The sequence below is a fragment of the Hypanus sabinus genome, chromosome 23 (assembly GCF_030144855.1).
Source record: "Hypanus sabinus isolate sHypSab1 chromosome 23, sHypSab1.hap1, whole genome shotgun sequence".
NCBI lineage: Eukaryota > Metazoa > Chordata > Chondrichthyes > Myliobatiformes > Dasyatidae > Hypanus > Hypanus sabinus.
This window is the reverse complement of record NC_082728.1, coordinates 20,868,048-20,887,875: the sequence shown is the minus strand read 5'-3', so window position 1 is coordinate 20,887,875 and position 19,828 is coordinate 20,868,048. Positions and strand designations below refer to the sequence as shown.

The 19,828-nt window shown below is 41.8% G+C and overlaps 1 protein-coding gene across 3 annotated transcripts in view; it reads right to left on the bottom strand.

Moving 5' to 3' along the window:
- wipi1 (WD repeat domain, phosphoinositide interacting 1) overlaps positions 1-19,828 on the bottom strand; it is a 97,412-nt gene that overhangs the window by 15,072 nt on the left and 62,512 nt on the right. For all 3 annotated transcript variants that reach the window (XM_059948480.1, XM_059948479.1, XM_059948482.1), the window contains 6 exons: positions 16,691-16,788; positions 11,792-11,884; positions 9,731-9,801; positions 8,285-8,392; positions 4,553-4,717; positions 1,504-1,611 (listed from right to left, as the gene is read on the bottom strand). In XM_059948480.1, the coding sequence (XP_059804463.1) occupies positions 1,504-1,611; positions 4,553-4,717; positions 8,285-8,392; positions 9,731-9,801; positions 11,792-11,884; positions 16,691-16,788 (643 nt within the window). The remainder of the gene's footprint in view (positions 1-1,503; positions 1,612-4,552; positions 4,718-8,284; positions 8,393-9,730; positions 9,802-11,791; positions 11,885-16,690; positions 16,789-19,828) is intronic.

The following is a 19,828-nucleotide window of genomic DNA, read 5'->3' as shown; positions in this document are numbered from 1 at the left end:
GGATGGGTTAGTAATTTACTGATGACACAAAAGTTGGGGATGTTGTGGATAGTGTGGAGGTCTGTCAGAGGTTACAGCAGGACATTGATAGGATGCAAAACTGGGCTGAGAAGTGGCAGATGGAGTTCAACCCAGGTAAGCGTGAAGTGGTTCATTTTGGTAGGTCAAGTATGATTACAGAATATAGTATTAATAGTAAGACTCTTGGCAGTGTGGAGGATCAGAGGGATCTTAGGGTCAGAGACACTCAAAGCTGCTGCATAGGTTGACTGTATGGTTAAGAAGGCGTATGGTACATTGGCCTTCATGGCCTAAGGTAGAAGGAGTCAATTTTAGAAAACCTAGCACATTTATTTTTCCTACATTTACACACCTAGTCCAGTGAGCGTGGAGCATACGGATCCCTTCTTTGTAGAAGTCGCCGTCTTGGACCTACAGAAGTGGTCCACAGCATGGGGCGATTGATAAGTTCGTGGCCTAAGGTAGAAGGAGATGAGTTATTAACTTCACACTTTCTGCATTTTCACTCAAAGAGTTGAACTGCATGTGCATGTAATGAGAGCTGTATAACTCATCTCTTTCTATCTTAGGCCACAAATTTATCAATCACCCCTGCTGTGGACCACCTGGAGGTCCAAGACACTCTTGTTACATGCACGTGCAGCTCAACTCTTTGAGTGATTATGCAGAAAGTTTGAAGTTAATAACTCAAACTTAGGCCATGAGTTCTACCTTAGGCCACGAACTCATCAATCACCCCTGCAGTGGACCACTTCTACAAAGAAGGGATCTGTATGTTCCATAACTGTTGGACTAATTGTGCACACGTAGGAGGGGACTATGTTGAAAAATCTGCTAGGTTTTTAAAAATTTACTCCTTCTACCTTAGGCCATGAACTTATCAATCAGCCCTTGTACACGTTTGGCACAGCATCATGGGCCGAAGGGCCTGTATTGTGCTGTAGGATTTCTATGTTTTAATGGGAGATATAATAAAACATATACAAACTAATGGAACAAATTTTCTTAAAAAGTAAATAAACCGTTTCCATTCATGGGACAGGTGGTAACCCAAGAAATCATTTGAGGAAGTTTTATTAAGCAGTAACTTCTGATAAGAAATGAAATGCCGAAATGATGAGGGGAAACAGTAAATAGTAACTTTCAAAAAGGTACTGGATATAAGCTTGACAAGAAAATCTTTGAGAAATAAATGGGATGAGTCATCACATACATTATGAGATGAATGATCTTATTTTGTCATTGAGTATAAATTAGACTATGGTGGATCTGTAGCCTTTGTTTCCTACAGCCACCACCCACACACCCAAAGTGGGTCGATACATTAATGAGGAAGAAGACAAATGGGCCTGGAAATTCAACCATGCTATGCCAATGTTGCCAGGCGGGGTGGTTGGGAGTATTTTGCTGTTAGTTTCTTCAGATATTCAACAGCCTGCCTACAGAATTATGTTCAATCAGCAAATGTGGAAGAAACGTCACCTGTGTTTCTTTACGAGAACACACTCTCCACCATCATGAGGGTCCAGGTTATAAATGTAGAGGAAACCATCTGATGCAGCAACAAGCAGTCGAGGCAACTTCTGAATTCTGTTGAGAAAAGCATCATATTCGTAAATCATCCAGCAATAAACATCAATAGAAACATAGAAAACCTACAGCACAATACAGGCCCTTCAGCCCACAAAGCTGTGCCGGACATGTCCTTGCCTAAGAACTACCTAGGCTTTACCCATAGCCCTCTATTTTACCAAGCTCCAAGTATCCATCTAGAAGTCTCTTAAAAGACCTTATTGTTTCTGCCTCCACTACCATTGCCAGCAGCCCATTCCACGCACTCACCACTCTGCGTACAAAAACGTACCCCTAATCTCCTCTTTACCCACTTCTAAGCACCTTAAAAGTATGTCCTCTCAAGCTAGCCATTTCAGCCCTGGAAAAAGCCTCTGACTACCCACATAATCAATGCCCCTCATTATCTTGTACACCTCTATCAGGTCACCTGATCCTCCGTCACTCCAAGGAGAAAAGGCTGAGTTCACATGCTCCCCAATCCAAGCTACATCCTTGTAAATCTCCTTTACATCCTTTCTATCCAGGCTACATCCTTGTAAATCTCCTTTACACCCTTTCTATGGTTTCCATGTCCTTCCTGTAGTGAGGCAACCAGAATTGAACACAGTACTCCAAATGGGGTCTGACCAGGGTCCAATATAACTGCAACATTACCTCTTGGCTCTTAAACTCAATCCCACAAGTGATGAAGGCACGACCTGCCTTTGACAAAGCCATGCTGACTATTCCTAATCATATTATGCCTCTCCAAATGTTCATAAATCCTGCCTCTCAGGATCTTCTCCATCAATTTACCAACCACTGAAGTAAGACTCACTGGTCTATAATTTCCTGGGCTATCCCTCCTCACTTTCTTGAATAAGGGAACAACATCCACAACCCTTCAATCTTCTGGAACCTCTTCTGTCCTCATTGATGATGCAAAGATCATCGCCAAAGGCTCAGCAATCTTCTCCCTTGCTTCCCACAGTAGCCTGGGGTACATCCCATCCAGTCCCGGTGACTTATCCAACTTGATGCTTTCCAAAAGCTCCAGCACATCCTCTTTCTTAATATCTACATGCTCAAGCTTTTCAGTCCGCTTTAAGTCATCCCTACAATCACGAAGATCCTTTTCCATGGTGAATACTGAAGTAAAGTATTCATTAAGTACCTCTGCTATCTCCTCTGGTTGATTGGTCCTATTCTCTCAAGTCTGATCCTCTTGCTCTTCACATACTTGTAGAGTGCCTTGGGGTTTTCCTTAATCCTGTCCACCAAGGCCTTCTCATGCCCACTTCTGGCTCTCCTAATTTCATTCTAAAGCTCCTTCCTGCTAGCCTTATAATCTTCAAGATCTCTATCATTAACTAGTTTTTTTGAACCTTTCATAAGCTCTTCTTTTCTTCTTGACTAGATTTACAACAGCCTTTGTACACCATGGTTCCTGTACCCTACCATACTTTCTGTCTCATTGGAACGTATCTACGCAGAACACAGCACAAATATCCCCCGAATATTTGCCACATTTCTTCCGTACTTTTCCCTGAAAACATCTGTTTCCAATTTATGCTTCCAAGTTCCTGCCTGATAGCTTCATATTTCCTCTTACTCCAATTAAATGTTTCCCTAACTTGTCTATTCCTATCCTTCTCCAATGCTAATGGTAAAGGAGATAGAATTGTGATCACTATCTTCAAAATGCTCTCCCACTGAGAGACCTGACAACTTACCAGGTTCATTTCTCAATACCAAATCAAGTACAGACTCTCCTCTTGTAAGCTTATCTACATATTGTGTCAAAAAACCTTTCTGAACACACCTAACAAACTCCACCCCTTCTAAAACCATCACTCTAGAGAAATGCCAACTGATATTTGGGAAATTAAAATCTCCCACTACAACAGCCCTGTTATTATTACACCTTTCCAGAACCTCTCTCCCTATCTGCTCCTCGATGTCCCTGTTACTATTGGGTGCTCTATAAAAAAATCACCCAGTAGAGTTATTGACCCCTTCCTGTTTTCAACTTCCACCCACAGAAACTCAGTAGACAACCCCTTCATGACGTCCTCCTTTTCTGCAGCCGTGACACTATCTCTGATCAACAGTGCCACCCCCCCACCTCTTTTGCCTCCCTCCCTGTCCCTTCTGAAACATCTGGCACTTGAAGTAGCCATTCCTGCCCCTTCACCATCCAAGTCTCTGTTTAAAGTAACAACCATGGTCTTAAAAACAACATAAGGAGGTTTGCTGCACACTCTACTTCTAAGCACCTTCTGGAGAACATGCTCACAAAGCAATGAAGAAAAATCCATATGTGGAAAAAAAATGAAACATTAAATTATTTAGTATGCTCCATGCTTTGGGAATGTTCCAGTTTGGCTAATGTGGCACTTATTTTCATGAAGTTTTATTAAGTAAATTAAATAAATATTCTAATCACAAAGCTACTGTATGTTTGACTATGAAGAGAAAATAAAAACATATACTTACTATATATTATAAGGCCAGAATGAATTGAATTGAATGGTCTTTATTGTCATTATACATAGGTACAATGAAACTCTGTTTGGCTTCCTTTCAGGCAATCAAACAAAGCATGGCTGGAAATCTCTTCAGGGAACTTCTGTTGCCTTTATTTGGCCAGAGGTGTTGGAAAAATTAACTGAAGTGCAAAAGCTATAAAAGATTAACTTGGGTGTGGGAGGTTTTTTCTTAGCAGGTAGATCAATTGATGGTAGGATTAGATGGAAATTTAACAAATATATTTCACCCAAAGAATGACAGGGAAACAAACATCTATATTTCTGATGTGGGAGAACATGAAGTGAAATGAGTCTGTTAAACACTTGCCCCTAGGATTGATGAAACTACTTGTAGTAAATACCTCCGACATAAAAAGCTAATAGGTTGCAACCTGTTTAGCTGGTCACAATCTAATGACTATATTTATGCAGCAACCCTGCCTACTTACATAGTAAGCATACAGATGCACTTTTGTCCAGAGAAGTTGAGACGCACAGTGGCAAATGCTCGATCCTGGTTCATGATGTCTGATACCTGGGCAGGGAGGTAGTTGGAAGCTGCCATAAACATCTTCCCCATATATCCACTCCATGTTGGAGACTCTTTCTGGGGCCTGGAAGGATTAAAATGCATTTTAGAGATTAGACATTTAACAATAAATGATATGTGCCCCAGAGATTTAGCTTTCAACTGAATGCAAAAGAATACATTTTGTATACAAAATAATGAGAGGGTATAAGTAAGAAAGTGTCTCTTTGCCTTACTGAGGGTGTCTAAAAAAAGGCAGCAAAGACACAAGGAGGTGGGAAATTCAGAGGGGATCTGAGAAGAAGGTTTTTCTACACAAGAGATTAAGTAGAATTTAGAAATTACTGCCTGAGTGGGTGATAGCAGTAGGTATTCACACAACATTTAAGTAGCATCTAGACAAACACTTGAACCACCAAGGTTACAGACCAAATATGGACAAAGAGGAGTAGTAAGGGCTTTTCTCTTTGGAGAGAAGGAGGATGAGGGGAGACATGATAGAGATGTACAAGATATCAAGAGGAACAGACAGAGTGGACAGCCAGCAACTCTTCCCCAGGGCACCAATGCTCAGTACAAGAGGACATGGCTTTAAGGTAAAGGGAGGAAAGTTCAAGGGGAATATTAGAGGAAGGTTTTTTACTCAGAGAGTGGTTGGTGCATGGAGTGCACTGCCTGAGTCAGTGGTGGAAGCAGATACACTAGTGAAATTTAAAAGGCTACTAGACAGGTATTTGGAGGAATTTAGGGTGGGGGGGGGGTTATATGGGAGGCAGGGTTTAAAGTCAGCACAACATTGTGGGCCGAAGGGCCTGTACTGTACTATTCTATGTATAAATAAGTGCAAGGGTTAGTATGGATGGAGTGGATTGAATGGCCTATTTCTGTGCTGTATAACTATGATAAGATCAAGCCTTTTTCAGGGATTGTGACAGGACACCTCTATTAGCAAAGCACCAATGAATTAATACTATTTGACAATGAAATTGTAAAGTAAGGGTATATCATAACTCCAATATGAGTCAAGGTCATTACTAAGCAATGGGATTAAATGCTCACTTTCTTGTGTCTGCTTTTCCTTTTGCCAGTCCAAAAATTCTGCAGTGTTTAGTCAGAATTGTATCATCAGAATTTAAAGAGCAGCTTGGAACAGAGGAAGGTGGTTAAATGCAGGCCAGTGTAGCTAAAAGACTAGACAGTGAACCTATTCAGTGACTGTCTGATCTCGGTTCATTTGAAGCTGAGATTTCAAACTTTGATTATATCGTGTCACCAGTCCAACAGTGTAGCTAGAATGCTGCCAGGCAACCATCTGATAAACAGATGTTCATATTTCCTTTGAGATTAGAGTTTACCTGTGTTGCCTCAATTTTCCTGATTTCTTTTTTCTTAGCCCTAAAAGCCAAATGTCAATCGATCTGTTCATCTCAACATTTACAGCAAAGAGAATTTTATGCTAAAGACTCAGCACTGTTGAAGGATGTGTTATCACATCTTGTTGTTATTGGCCCATGTTTTACATGTGTAGCACTCTTGATGAAGTAGAAGGTTATGTGGTGTCTCTAAGTGGTGGAAAAATGCACTGCAGCAAAAAAATGGTCCAAGACTTTGTTCAGGGAAACTCCAACTCATATCGTAAACACTGCTATTTTCAGATAAAATTTTACTTGGAACCTCACAAGATAGAAACTGTACTCAGCCAACACCAAATATTCCTGCTGTTACTTGGTAGATTACATCATTGGATTATTCTTATGCATTTATACAATTTTTTAACAGTTTTATATCCTTCAGTTCTGATAGGCATTGGTGGGTGTGAGCTGGCAGAGGAGAGAATCTCCCTCATGTCCCCAAATCCCCCTTCTCCAAAGTGGATGGGATTTTAAAATAATGGGAGCTTCGAACCTGAATTCAATTTGCCTCAAAATCCAAATACTTCTGGTTTTAATCAAGGCAGGGCAAGACTGGTGGCAGCCGATTTGTTCCCTGAAAGCAAACCTCTCATTTATTTATGGTACTGAGGTCCTGAGCTTTGTATTTAGATGAAATCCTGGTCACGATCTCAGAAAACCCAGTAGTTACAAAGAACTACTTGACGCAGCAGAAGTGTTTGTCTCTGACTGTTGAATTCTCAGGCTAACTTGTTGCCCACCACATCTGTAATCAGTCCTTTCATATCCCCTACCTCCAGCTCTGTGGTCCTGGCTGTTTGCCCCAGCATTCCATCTTTACACGTAACCCAGCCTTTCCGATCAGGTTTAACAACTAATTATAAAAAGATCGGGCTATATTCTTAACATAAAAAAGCAGATCAGGCAAGAAAAACTAGTTTGGCAGAATTTTCAAAAAGGCAGAAATAGCCTAGGTTCAAACATAAGGAAATCTGCAGATGCTGGAAATTCAAACAACACACACAAAATGCTGGTGAAACACAGCAGGCCAGGCAGCATCTATGTGTCCTGACGAAGGGTCTCGGCCTGAAACATCGACAGTCCTTCTCCTTATAGATGCTGCCTGGCCTGCTGTGTTTCACCAGCATTCTGTGTGTGTTGTTTGAATAGCCTAGGTTTCTTCCTCTGTAACAAGATACATTTACTCCTTTACCCTGAAGATAGGGTAGTGTGTTGACTAGTTTTCTGCTGTCATGCTCGAGTCATTCAGAAGCCCAGAAAATGAGGGTTAATTGCCTTTATTATTATTGATCTTATATGAACATACCATTTCCATTCAATGATCACATCTCTTATCAGTGCAAGGTGTACAATCATTAGGAGTATGCCAATAATGTAATAATTTGGTGCTTTGTCACTTTGTGCTGGATAAGTATCTCCAATCACTTACAGAGACATCATTGGATCAATAATCAATTGATCACTGGATCAATAATTAAGATGGTAGCGTGATATTAATACGCAGCAGCCTCTCCGGACTCTGGATTTGGGGACTGGCAAACATTATGTGGATTTTCTGGTGTAGTCTGTTTTGTCATATGCTTTTGTAATATCATTCTGGAGGAACGTTGTCTCATTTTTTAACTGCATTGCATTTGTGGTTTCTAAATGACAATAAACTGAAATTCAATTCAATAATCATGTAAAAAGAACAACTTGTGATAAAGGTGGTCAGCTTTAGATGGCTGGCTGGCTAACATTGAACAGATCTACCTGAGCTAGGTTGTTACAGTTGGGAAATTTATTCAACATAAACTTTCAATACTTAACCATTTTCACACTTACATGCTCAAAGTCAGAATAAATCAGACTGAGATGATGTTACCAAAAATTTGAGTTTGCTTAATCTTCCTAATAAATTAATGCCATATTAATTCTCTGAAAAATTACTGCAGCGTTTTCTTGGTTAAAATTGGTCAGATACTCAGACAGAGTATTTATATAGTCTGATAAAATTAAGCTTAAACTAAAATTATGAGATAGGAAAAGTTACTCAAACATCCAGTCATAGTATAAACAAGATGACAAAGAAATGAGTAAGTCATATGGAAAATATCTGACCTCGTGTGGTGTAGCTTTTGCTGAAAGAATAACAACTTTAGCACTTTGTACTTAGCCCTCCCTGTCTGGGGAAAAAAAACCGGGAACGACTGAATGTCTGTTACACCTCTAGTGGGCAATGTTCTGCGGAACTACTGTACCTTTGGCTGGACTGTTCAAGTTTGAAGACATGAATAGTTTCAGTGTTACTGGAAGCTGACAGGAACTGGGAGTCCTTGCTGAATGCCAGTGAGCCGATATTTACATACCTATTGCAGAAAAAGAAATGACATGCATCTGAAGCAGGGCAACAAAGATAAAGAGCATGGGATTGGGCAAGTGTGAAATTAACTGCCCTTATCCCTAACACAATTACCAGCCTCCAGTCATTATGCCTTAAAAAATGCATCAAAATAACCTGCTTCCAAAATTCTAGAACTAGAAGAAGAAATAAAATAAGACACATATCTTTCTTATGAACATCCATCTGATTAGGGCACAATTGTCACTGCTTAACCTGCTTCCTCCGTGGGACGAGGGTTGAGTCTGCATAGATTGCTGTACTCCCGTGGGAAATCTGACCCACCTTACTCTGAGAATGCCTCAGCAGAACCACCAGCAGGTGGAAGCTGGTCCAGGAGCGCCAATGATTAAGATGATAAAAGCTCAAGACACTTTAGAAGTGCCCCAATTTGCTCTTATTGCTGTTAATGGCTTTCTGTGCCATGCCTCAATGGTCCACTATTACCCAGTCCAACATCTGCCAGATGTTACAACTGCAACTTAACTGAAGATGGAAGGTTAGAGGAGTAGGGATGCAGTGCATCACCAGTCTGGTCAGAGCTGCACCAGGGTGTAGCAATTGGTGTCAACTGCCTCAAAGCTGTGGGATTATACAAGATCCACTTTCCTCTCACATGCTAAAGTTGCAATGGCTAGTATAACTTATCACTTCATTGCAAAAAAAAATTGAAGGGAAGTTGATGGGTTTGCTTGAGCAAGAATAACTTTCAGGACAGGGTAACAAGGATGGGATAGCATGGATCTGATGGACTGAGTCATAAGTATAAACTATTAAAAAAGCCAAGAGCCCTGATGAATTTACTAGCACTGGGGTTGCTGTATATGTATATGTCACTCCCTGGCTGTCACCTTAACATAGTTTTGGTTAATTTACATAAACAGAGGATCTAATCCTCTGTTTTACTGGTCCATATGGCACAGTCCCTGAACAGATAAATATTCTGAGCCACTGAAGGAGCCAGGCCCAACTTACTGCAGGCACAAGAGGCACCAATAAGGATGACTAGCTTATTTCAGGCAACTTCAATCTTCTTGCCCAGAATTGGACATGGGCTTAAACAGCATTCAGATTTACTAATTTCTTCAGCATTCAATACTGTACACACGTCAAAAAATGCAGAAGAATGCACTGCAGCTTGTTCAGAGCAAGCAAGTCACCTGCCTGGGGCAGCTGTGCGTCTGCACTGCAGCTGAACAAGTGATGCATGCTGCACAGAGATAACCCAGAAACAGGACTTGTGAACAGGACAAAAACCACAGGAGTGAAGTAAATTCAGATATGGAGATAGGTTACACACATTTACCTTTTCATTCCTCTCCTGAATTCATAAAGCTTCTGTCCCTCAGGGGTAGAAAAGACACGAATAACTGTACCCTGCAGATGGTTCAGAGGAAACAAATGAAGCTTTCCAAAAGAGCACAGATTAATTATCTCATTCAGGCGCACTGCAGTCAATGAACCTAAATCTGATGTAATTACGCTCTGCCCCTGCCACTCAGTCAGCCCCAGAGGTCAGGAATTAACCTATATCACTGTAGCTGTGAGACTGCAAACACTGTGCCTTGAACACATCTCCAAACCCAGTGACCTCTATCACCATGGGGACATGGGTGCACGCGAGAGTGTGGAACAAGCTGCCAGTGCAAGTGGTGCATGCCAACTCAATTTCAATGTTCAGGAAAAGATCGGGTAGGTACATGAATGGTCGGGGTAGGGAGGCTATGGTTCTGGTGCAGGTTGATGGGAGTAGGCAGTTTAAGTGGTTTGTTATGGTCTAGATGGGCAAAGGGCCTCTTTCTGTGCTGTTCTTTTCCACGATGTTAGAATCTGTAGCTTTTCTTCAAGAAACGCACCATCCTTCTTCATTGTGGCTAGACCAAATCCACCCTTGACAATGCTCTGGGACCACGTACATCACAAGGACTGTGCTAGTTCGAGAAAGCAGCTCCCCACCACCTCTACCAAGTGCGGCCCTTACCATCAATGCCCAAATCCTGAAAGATAAGTAAATAAACAGCACACACAAAAGGATGGAGGAACTCAGCAGTCAGGCAGCACCAGTGGAGGGAGATAAACAGTTAATATTTCAGACCGAGACCACATCATTAGGCTTGGAAGGGAAGGGATCAGAAGCTAGAATAAGGAAAGGTGGGGGGGGGGGCCCCGGAGGAAGAAGAGGAGGAGTACAAGCTGGCAAGTGATTGGTGAGACCAGGTGAGAGGGAGGAGCGAGGATGATTTGAGAAGCGATAGTAGAGGAGGTAAAGGGCTGAAAGGGAATCTTATAGGCGAGGACAAGGGAATAAAGGAGTGGTGAGAAACCAAGGGTGTGATGGGCAGCTCATGAGGACGGGTAAGAAGAAAAGAACCGAGAGGGCCGCCAAAATGGGGAGGAAGAGACAAATACCGTGAAGGGGGTTGGAAACAGAGGGTGTGGTGCCTGTGAGTAAGAGAAATTGATGTTCATGCCGTCGGGTTGGGGACTACTAAGATGAAATACGAGGTGTTCCTCCTCTAACGTGAGTGCGGCCTCATCGTGGCAGTAGAAGAGATCGTGGACTGACATGTCAGAATGGAAATGGGAAATGGAATTGGAATGTGTGGCCACTAGGAGATGCTGCCTTTTGTGGCGGACAGAGCGAAGGTACTCGACAAAACGTTTCCTCAATCTGCGTCAGGTCTCACCGACGTAGAGGAGGCTTCACCAGGAGCACCAGATATATGACTCCGAAGAACTCTCAAGTGAAACGACGCCTCATGTGGAAGGACTGTTTAGATTCCTGAAATGTAGTGATGGGGAGGAGTAGCAGGGTCCTCGAACCCTCTTATTCTGGCTTCTGTCCTTCTTTTTCAGATGAACGCTCTTGGACTGAAAAGTCGACAGTTCACTTCCTTCCATAGATGCTGCCTGACCTGCTGAGTTCCTCCAGCATTTTGTGTGGGTTGCTCAAGATTTACATCATCTGCAGAATCTCGCGTCTAAATTAAATAAAAAAGCACCTTTCATAAATCTTCGAGAGCATTTTCTCTGTGAATCCTTCCCACAATCTCCAACACAATTTTGCTGAAGGAAAAATTCTCTCACTGGGAGAACAAATCCCATTTACCCATTGGGTTGGTTTCTGAGGGTTTCGAAGCTTCACCCACTTAAGACATTAAAAGGTGAAATGAATCTTGGAAGGAAAGATGGAAATCATATTTCTTAAAACTTCTTCAGGGCCATGAAGATTTTTTCTTAAACAAAAAGTGGATGTGAGATAGAGAAATTTATTTTTAATCAATTAGGAAAAGAATACGAGGGAAAAATAGAATCTGACTTAAAGATCAGATAATTTCAAAAGGAAATGGCAAAATACTAGGAATACCTTTTCCGAAGCACTTGCCAGCTTGGAACCTGTGGAGTTGAATGTTAATGCAGCAAGTGGACCGTCATGTGCAGGGATTACGGAAACACTGTCCTAATAAGAGAAAAGATTCAAAAGATGCCATATAAAACAATGTCAATAAACCTTGACCGACAATTGTTTATTAAAATAAAAACATTAGTATTGCATGCACCTTTAACAACAAACTTAGTAAAGTTACTGATTCAGATTAGTTTTATTTGGAACAGCAAAAAGCAGCGCCCAGAAACTCAAGATGCAGGAAATACATTGAGGCAGCTTTTTTGATGTACTTATCCTACTTCCAGAATATATTACTATGATTCCATCACTACTGATAACCCTGCACACAGAATTTATATGATGATACGAGAATATCGTTTTGAGGTACTTGGAGGCCCTAGTCAGCGTGGTTTCCTCAAGGAAAAATCTTGCTTGACAAATCTGTTGGAATTCTTTGAAGAAGTAGCAAGCAGGATAGACAAAGGAGAATTGGTGCAAGTAGCGTACTTGGATTTTGACAAAGTGCCACACAAGGCTGCTTAACAGGTTAAAAGCCTATGGTAGTACAGGAAAGATACCAGCATGGATAAAGCAGTGGCTGATTGGCAAGAGGCAAAGAGTGAGAATAAAGGGATCCTTTTCTGGTTGGCTGCCAGTGATGTTCCACGGGGGTCTGTGTTGGGATCACTTCTTTTTACGTTATATATCAATGATGTAGAAAATGGTATTGACGGCTTTGTTGCAAAGTTTGCTGACAATACAAAGATAGGAGGAGGAGTAGGTAGTTTTGAAGAAATAGAGAGACTACAGAAGGACTTAGACAGATTAGGAGAAAGGGCAAAGAAGTGGCAATTGGAATATACTCAGGAAGTGTTTGGTCATGAACTTTGGTAGAAGAAATAAAAGGGTAGACTATTTTCTAAATGGAGAGAAAATTCAAAACACTGAGGTGCAAAGGGATTTGGGATCCCCTAAGATTAATTTGTAGGTCGAGTTAGTGGTGAGGAAGGCAAATGCAATGAAAGCATTCATTTAAAAAGGACTAGAGCAAGGATGTAATGTTGAGGCTTTTATAAAGCATTGGTGAGGTCTCAGTTGGAGTATTGTGAGCAGTTTTGGGCCCCTTATCTGAGAAAGAATGCGCTGAATCTGGAGAGGTTTCAAAGGAGGTTCAGAAAAATGATTCCAGGATTGGACGGCTTGTCATATGAAGGGAGCTTGATGGCTTTGGGCCTGAGTTCACTAGAATTCAGAAGAATGAGAGGTGATCTAATTGAAACCTATCAAATTTTGAAAGCCTTGATAGAGTGGATGTGCAGAGGATGTTTCCTATGGTGGGACAGTGTAGGACCAGAGGACACAGCCTCAGAATAGAGGGGCATCCTTTTAGAGTGGAGATGAGGAGGAATTTTTTTTAGCTAGAGAGTGGTGTATCTGTGGAATCTGTGGAGGCCAGGTCTTTACATATATTTAAATCAGAGGTTGGTAAATTCTTGATTGGTCACAGTATGAAGGGATACAGGGAGAAGGCAGGTAATTGAGGCTGAGAGGGAAAATAGATCAGTCGAGATAAAATGACCGAATAGACTCAATGGGCCGAATGTCCTAAATCTGCTCCTGTATCTTATGGTCTTATGTTACTATAGCAAAATGCCCTGATTCAATTAAATAAAATTTGACACTGAGACACAAACTAGGATAGACCAGGTGTTCCCAACCTTTATTTAAATGTCATGGACCCTTACCATTATCTGAGGAGTGGAGGATCATCAGTTATATAAGCCCCAGGGAAGAACTCAGTGGGTCATGTATTATCATGTGGGGAAAGGAACCGTCAACAGTTTGGCTCAAAATCCTACGTCAGGACTAGTTTAGTAGATTGGGGAAGATCGTTCCCTAAATTACAGAACTTTTATCCAGACCTTGTGTCTGCCCTTATCTATGCTGGCCTAAGCCTTCATTAGAATCATCCACTGCGCTGCAGAGGCTCCTGGCTGCTTCTGGGCTATACGGGCGGACTCCTCATGGTGTTCAACAGGGAGGCACAGGTTTCCAAGTTCTCCATAAGACGATAGACATAGGAGCAGAATTAGGCCATTCAGTCTATCAAGCCCGCTCTGCCATTCCATCATGGCTGATCCCGGATCCCACTCAACCCCATACACCTGCCTTCTCACCATAACCTTTGATGCCCTGACCGATCAGGAAACTATTAACTTCTGCCTTAAATATACCCATGGACTTGGCCTCCACTGTAGTCTGTGCAAAGCATTCCACAAATTCACTACTTTCTGACTAAAAAATTCCTCCTTACCTCTGTTCTAGAAGGTTGCCCCTCAATTTTGAGGCTGTGCCCTCTGGTTCTGGATTTGTCAGGAAAGTTTCCCATACAGAAACCATGCTGACTTATTTTATCATTCGTCTCCATGTACCCTGAAACCTCATCCTTAATAATAGACTCCAAAACTTTCCCAACCACTGAGATTAGGCTAGCTGGCCCATAACTTCCTTTCTTTTGCCTTCCTCCCTTCTTAAAGAGTGGAATGACATTTGCAACCTTCCAGTTCTCTGGGACCATGCCAGAATCAAGTGATTCTTGATAGATCATGACCAATGCAGCTGTTATCTCTTCAGCAACCTCTCCCAGTACTCTGAGATGTAATCCGTCTGGTCCAGGTAACTTATCCACCTTAAGACCTTTGAGTTTGCCTAGCACTTTTCCCTTTGTAATAGCAATGGCACTCACTCCTGCTCCCTGACACTCACAGACCTCTGGCACACTGCTAGTGTTTTCCACAATGAAGACAGAGACAAAATATCCATTAAGTTCATCTGCCATTTCTTTGTCCTCCATTACTACCTCACCAGCATCACTTTCCAGTGGTCCAATATCAACTCTCACCTTCCTTTTACACTTTATATAACTGAAAAACTTTTGGTACCCTGCTTTATATTATTGGCCAGCTTTCCCTTATATTTCATCTTTTCCCTTCTTATAGCTTTCTCAGTTGCCTTTTGTAGGATTTTGAAAGCTTCCCAATCATCCAATTTCCCACTCAGTTTTGCTGAGTATATGCCCTTTCCTTGGCTTTTATGTGGTCTTCAACTTCCCTTGTCAGCTACGGTTGCCTACCTCTACCATTTGAGAACTACTTCTTCTGTGGGGCACATCTATCCTGTGCCTTGTGAACTATTCCCAGAAACTTCAGCCACCTCTACTCTGCCATCATTCCTGCCAGTATCCTCCTTCAATCCACTTCTCTCTCACACCTCTAATTCCCTTTATCCATTGTGATACTGGTACATATACCCTGTGCTTCTCTCGCTCTCTCTCCAATTGCAGTATGAATTCAATCATATTATGATCACTGCCTTCTAAGGGTTCCTTTACATTAAGCTCCCTAATAAGATCAGGATTATTACACTACACCCAATCTAAGATAGTCTTTCCCAGAATAGGCTCAAGCACAAGCTGTCTAAAAAGCCATCTCATAGACGCTCAACAAATTCCCTCTCTTGCGATCTGATACCAACCTGATTTTTCCAATCCCCTTGCATACTGAAGTCCCCCATTATAATTGTATCTTTACTCTTATTACAAGCCTTTTCCACCTCCCTTTGCAATCTCAACCCCACATCTTGGCTACTATTTGGAGGCTGACATATGATTCCCATAATGTTTCTTTTACCCTTGTAGTTTCTTAACTCCACCCACAAAGATTCAACATTCTCTGACCCTAGGACTAAAGATCTAATTCCATCTCTTACCAGCAGAACCACACCACCGCCTATGCCTTCGTGCCTGTCCTTTCGATACAGAGTATATCCTTTGATGCTAAGCTCCCTACTGATGGTCTTCTTTCAGCCACGAGTCAGTGATGCCAACAACATCATACCGACCAATCTCTAATTGTGACATGAGTCCTCAGCCTGGGAAATCTTCCCAAAGAGCCTCTACCAGGTTAGACCTTCTACAAGTACAAGTGGGAAATAATGCTGAGAGAAAAAATAGTAGACCTTTTGTTTTATTCAATTCCATTAGTTTAATTGTTCTAAGTGTGTGCATGAGAAGACGACTCCATCCGGACCCAAAGATGGAGGCTAGTGATGCCAGGGTCAGTGGAAAATTTATCTAATTGAACTCTCATTCAAAAGTCCTGGATTTAAAACTTTAGTTCAAATGTTTCTTATTGACCTACATCCAATGTGCAAAACTCAGATATTCCTTGCCATTGCTAAACCATCACAGTGGTCATGTTACAGTATCAGTCGTAACTCGGTATCAAAATCACTTCCATCATCAAGGACCCCCACTGTACAGGCCATGATCTCTTCTCTCTCCTGCCATCCGGAAGGACATACAGCAGCCTTAGATTTCAAATACCAGATTCATGAATAGTTATTGCCCTACAGGCATATGACTGCTAAAGCAGCACGGGTAACTTCGCTCTCCTCAACGCTGAACTGATTCCACAACCTATAAACTCTTTTACAAGGACTCTACAACTCATTTGCTCAGTATTATTTATTTATTATTATTTGTTGCATTTTATGTCTGCACAATTTGTCTTCTTTTACACATTGGTTATTTGTCAGTCTTTGTGTGTAGTTTTCCACTGACTCGATTGTATTTCTTTGTTCTACTGTAAATGCCTGCAAGAAAGTGAATTTCAGGGTAGTATATGGTGACATATATGTCCTTTGATAAGAAATTTACTTTGAATTTTGAAATTAATTCATGATGAAAGTTGGTTGCAATGGTGGTAGAAGAATTTTCTCTCTCTCTGACTTTCTTCCATATTCAAAATAGTCCAATTAAATTGCAATGCCAGTGTAAACTGCAAACTACTGCTGTATTCTACTTCAGTAAAAACTCACCAGGTTATTTGCATCATAAATCACTATCTCCCCTATTGTGGCATTGCCAGGATATGCCAAGTATGAGTTGGAATGATTGATGGAAAGTGCACAGAGACCTGAATAAAGCAGATAAAACTAGATGTTAGAATGTTAGACCAGGACAATGGTACACTCACAGTGAAATGAAAAACAAAAGCAAAGAGAACTACACCAGACCACATCGGCCTCACCTAAAATGGTATAAAAGTAACCACTAAATTGCATTGATCGGGAAGGATAGACATCACAATTGTGAAAATATAATTTCGCAACACTAATGCAATACAGGTAAGCTTATAATAACAAAGCCGATTTGGGATGTGGCATGATTAATCATATTGTGAGAATGAGATGTATCTGAGCAAAGGAGAACCTGCGAGAATTACAGTCCACCCTCCTTATCCACGAGGGATTGTTTCCGGGACCCCTCGCAGATACCAAAAAACATGGATGCTCAAGTCTCTTATTCAACCTGTCTCAATATGGTGGACCTTAGGACCCAGCAGAACCCCAGACCTTATTTAACCAGTGTGGTGGACATTAGGACCCAGCAGTTGCGCTCTGAATCCGCAGTATTTCTGTTCACAAAAATAATCACGATCGTGATTGAAAATAAAGTGGAAATAATAAAGTGATCGGAAAGAGGTGAAACGCCATCAGTCATTGGAAAAGCGTTAGACTACAGTTGGTCAACGATCGGAACAATTTTAAAGGATAAAGTGAGAAAGTCCCTGCCCCGATGAAAGCTAGAATTATTACTAAGCAACACAGCGGTTTAATTGTTGGGTTTTGGGTTTTTGATCCTCCACATCAACCAGGCACAGAAGGAGAGCGCGTTCGGAAGTGGTTTGTCACTGGATTGAACTTGGGAACTTACCCAGCATGGCGTTGAAACATACGTTCTTAAGTGTTTTATATGCATAGAAAGGTAAAATATATACTATATACAAAGACAAATGTTGAACTGACACTAAATAATACCAGATGTACCTATTCCGACTTACATAGTAAGAGACCTTCCGATTTTTTTCCGATCCTGACCTACGGTAACCTATGCGCATCCTTCTGTATACTTTAAATCATCTCTAGATTACTTACAATAGCTAATACAATGTAAATGCTATGTAAACTAGTTGTCATACTGCATTGTTTAAGGAATAATGACAAGAAAAAAAAGAGCACTTCCAGGTTTCCGCGATTTGCGGTTGGTTGAATTCATGCATGCTGAACTCGCGGATAAGACGGGCAGACTGTATAGCAATGTCAATATAATGGGGATTTGAACAAAATACTTCAAGCCAAAAATTACTTCTGCAAGAATCAGTCATTGATTGTAGGTGACACGCCTTCTTTTTCAGCACAAGCAAAGAAATAACATTGTCATGATAACAATACTTTAGTAATCTATTGTATCTTGGCATGTTTGTGGTTAGTGCAGCCCTGGACATCAATGGTGATCCACATCCAAATAATGCAAAGGATATTTTACACACCCGTCTAAATAGACTAATTGGGCCCTTGCTTAATCCAGTGAAGTGTCAGCCTCTAGCATGTCTGAGAATTCAGCCAGAGCTGTGAGTGAAGTGCTTTGAGAGGTTGTTGATGCCTGAGCAAGGACCTGGATAGACTGCAATTTACTTATCACCACAACTGGTCTACAGTGAACACCATCTCACCAGCTCTCCACTCAACTTTGGAGCACCTAGATAACAGTATTACATACATCAAGCAGCTTTATCAACGGCAGCTTGGCATTCAATGCAACCATCCCCTAACTTCTAATTAGGAAACTTCAAAGCCTGAGCCTCTGACCCTCCCCTACACAACTGGATCCTTGACTTTCTCATTGGGAGACCACAGTTGGTGCAGATTGGTAATAATATCTCCTCCTTTCTAACAAACAACAAAGGAGCACCTCAAGGATGCATGCATAGCCTGCTGCTCTACTCTCTGTAAACTCACGACAGTGTGGCTAAGCACAGCTCAAATGACATCTATAAATTTACCAAAGACACAGCTGTTTTTGGCAGAATCTCAGATGGTGACGAGGAGGCGTACAGGAGTGAGATAGATCACTTGGTTGAGTGGTGTCTCAACAACAACCTTGCACTCGACGTCAGTAAGACCAAGGAATTGATTGTCTATTTCAGGAAGGGGAAGTTGGGAGAACACACCCCAATCCTCTTTAAGGGAAAGGGTGATACCCAAGAACTTGAGCAGTTTCAAGTTCCTGGGCATCAACATCTCAGAGGATCTACTCCGGGCCCAATACATTAATGCAATCATGAACAAAGTATGCTACAAGTTATACTTCATTAGGAGTTTAGGAGGATTAGTCTGTCACCAGAGACTTGCAGATTTCTGTGGATGTAACAGTGGAGAGCATTCTGACTGGTGCATCACAGCCTGGTACAGAGGCTGTGATGTGCAGGATCGCAAGAGGCTGCAGAGGGTTGTAGATTCAGCCAGCTCTTGTTCTCTGCCCACTTCCTCCCTCCCTCCCTCTCTCTCTCTCTCTCTCTCTCTCTCTCTCTCTCTCTCTCTCTCTCTCTCTCTCTCTCTCTCTCTCTCTCTCTCTCTCTCTCTCTCTCTCTCTCTCTCTCTCTCTCTCTCTCTCTCTCTCTCTCTCTCTCTCTCTCTCTCTCTCTCTCTCTCTCTCTCTCTCTCTCTCTCTCTCTCTCTCTCTCTCTCTCTCTCTCTCTCTCTCCCTCCCTCCCTCCCTCCCTCCCTCCCTCCCTCCCTCCCTCCCTCCCTCCCTACCTCCCTCCCTCCCTCCCCTCCCTCCCTCCCTCCCCCTTCCTCCATCTCCTCATGTCTCTAAGTCAGGATCAGAATCAGGTTTCTTATCAGTGAAACATATGCCATGAAATTTGTTGTTCTGTGGCAGCAGTACAGTGCAATACATGAAAAAGTCTATAGATTGCATTAAATATATATTAATGAAATAAAATTCAGTGCAAAAAGAGAGAGAAGATAGTGAGGTAGCGTTCATGGGTTCATGAACAGTTCAGAAATCTGGTGGTGAAGGAGAGGAAGTTATTCCTATAGCATTGGGTATGTGCCTTTGTGCTCCTGTATCTCCTACCTGATGGTAGTAATGAGAAAACGGTATGTCCT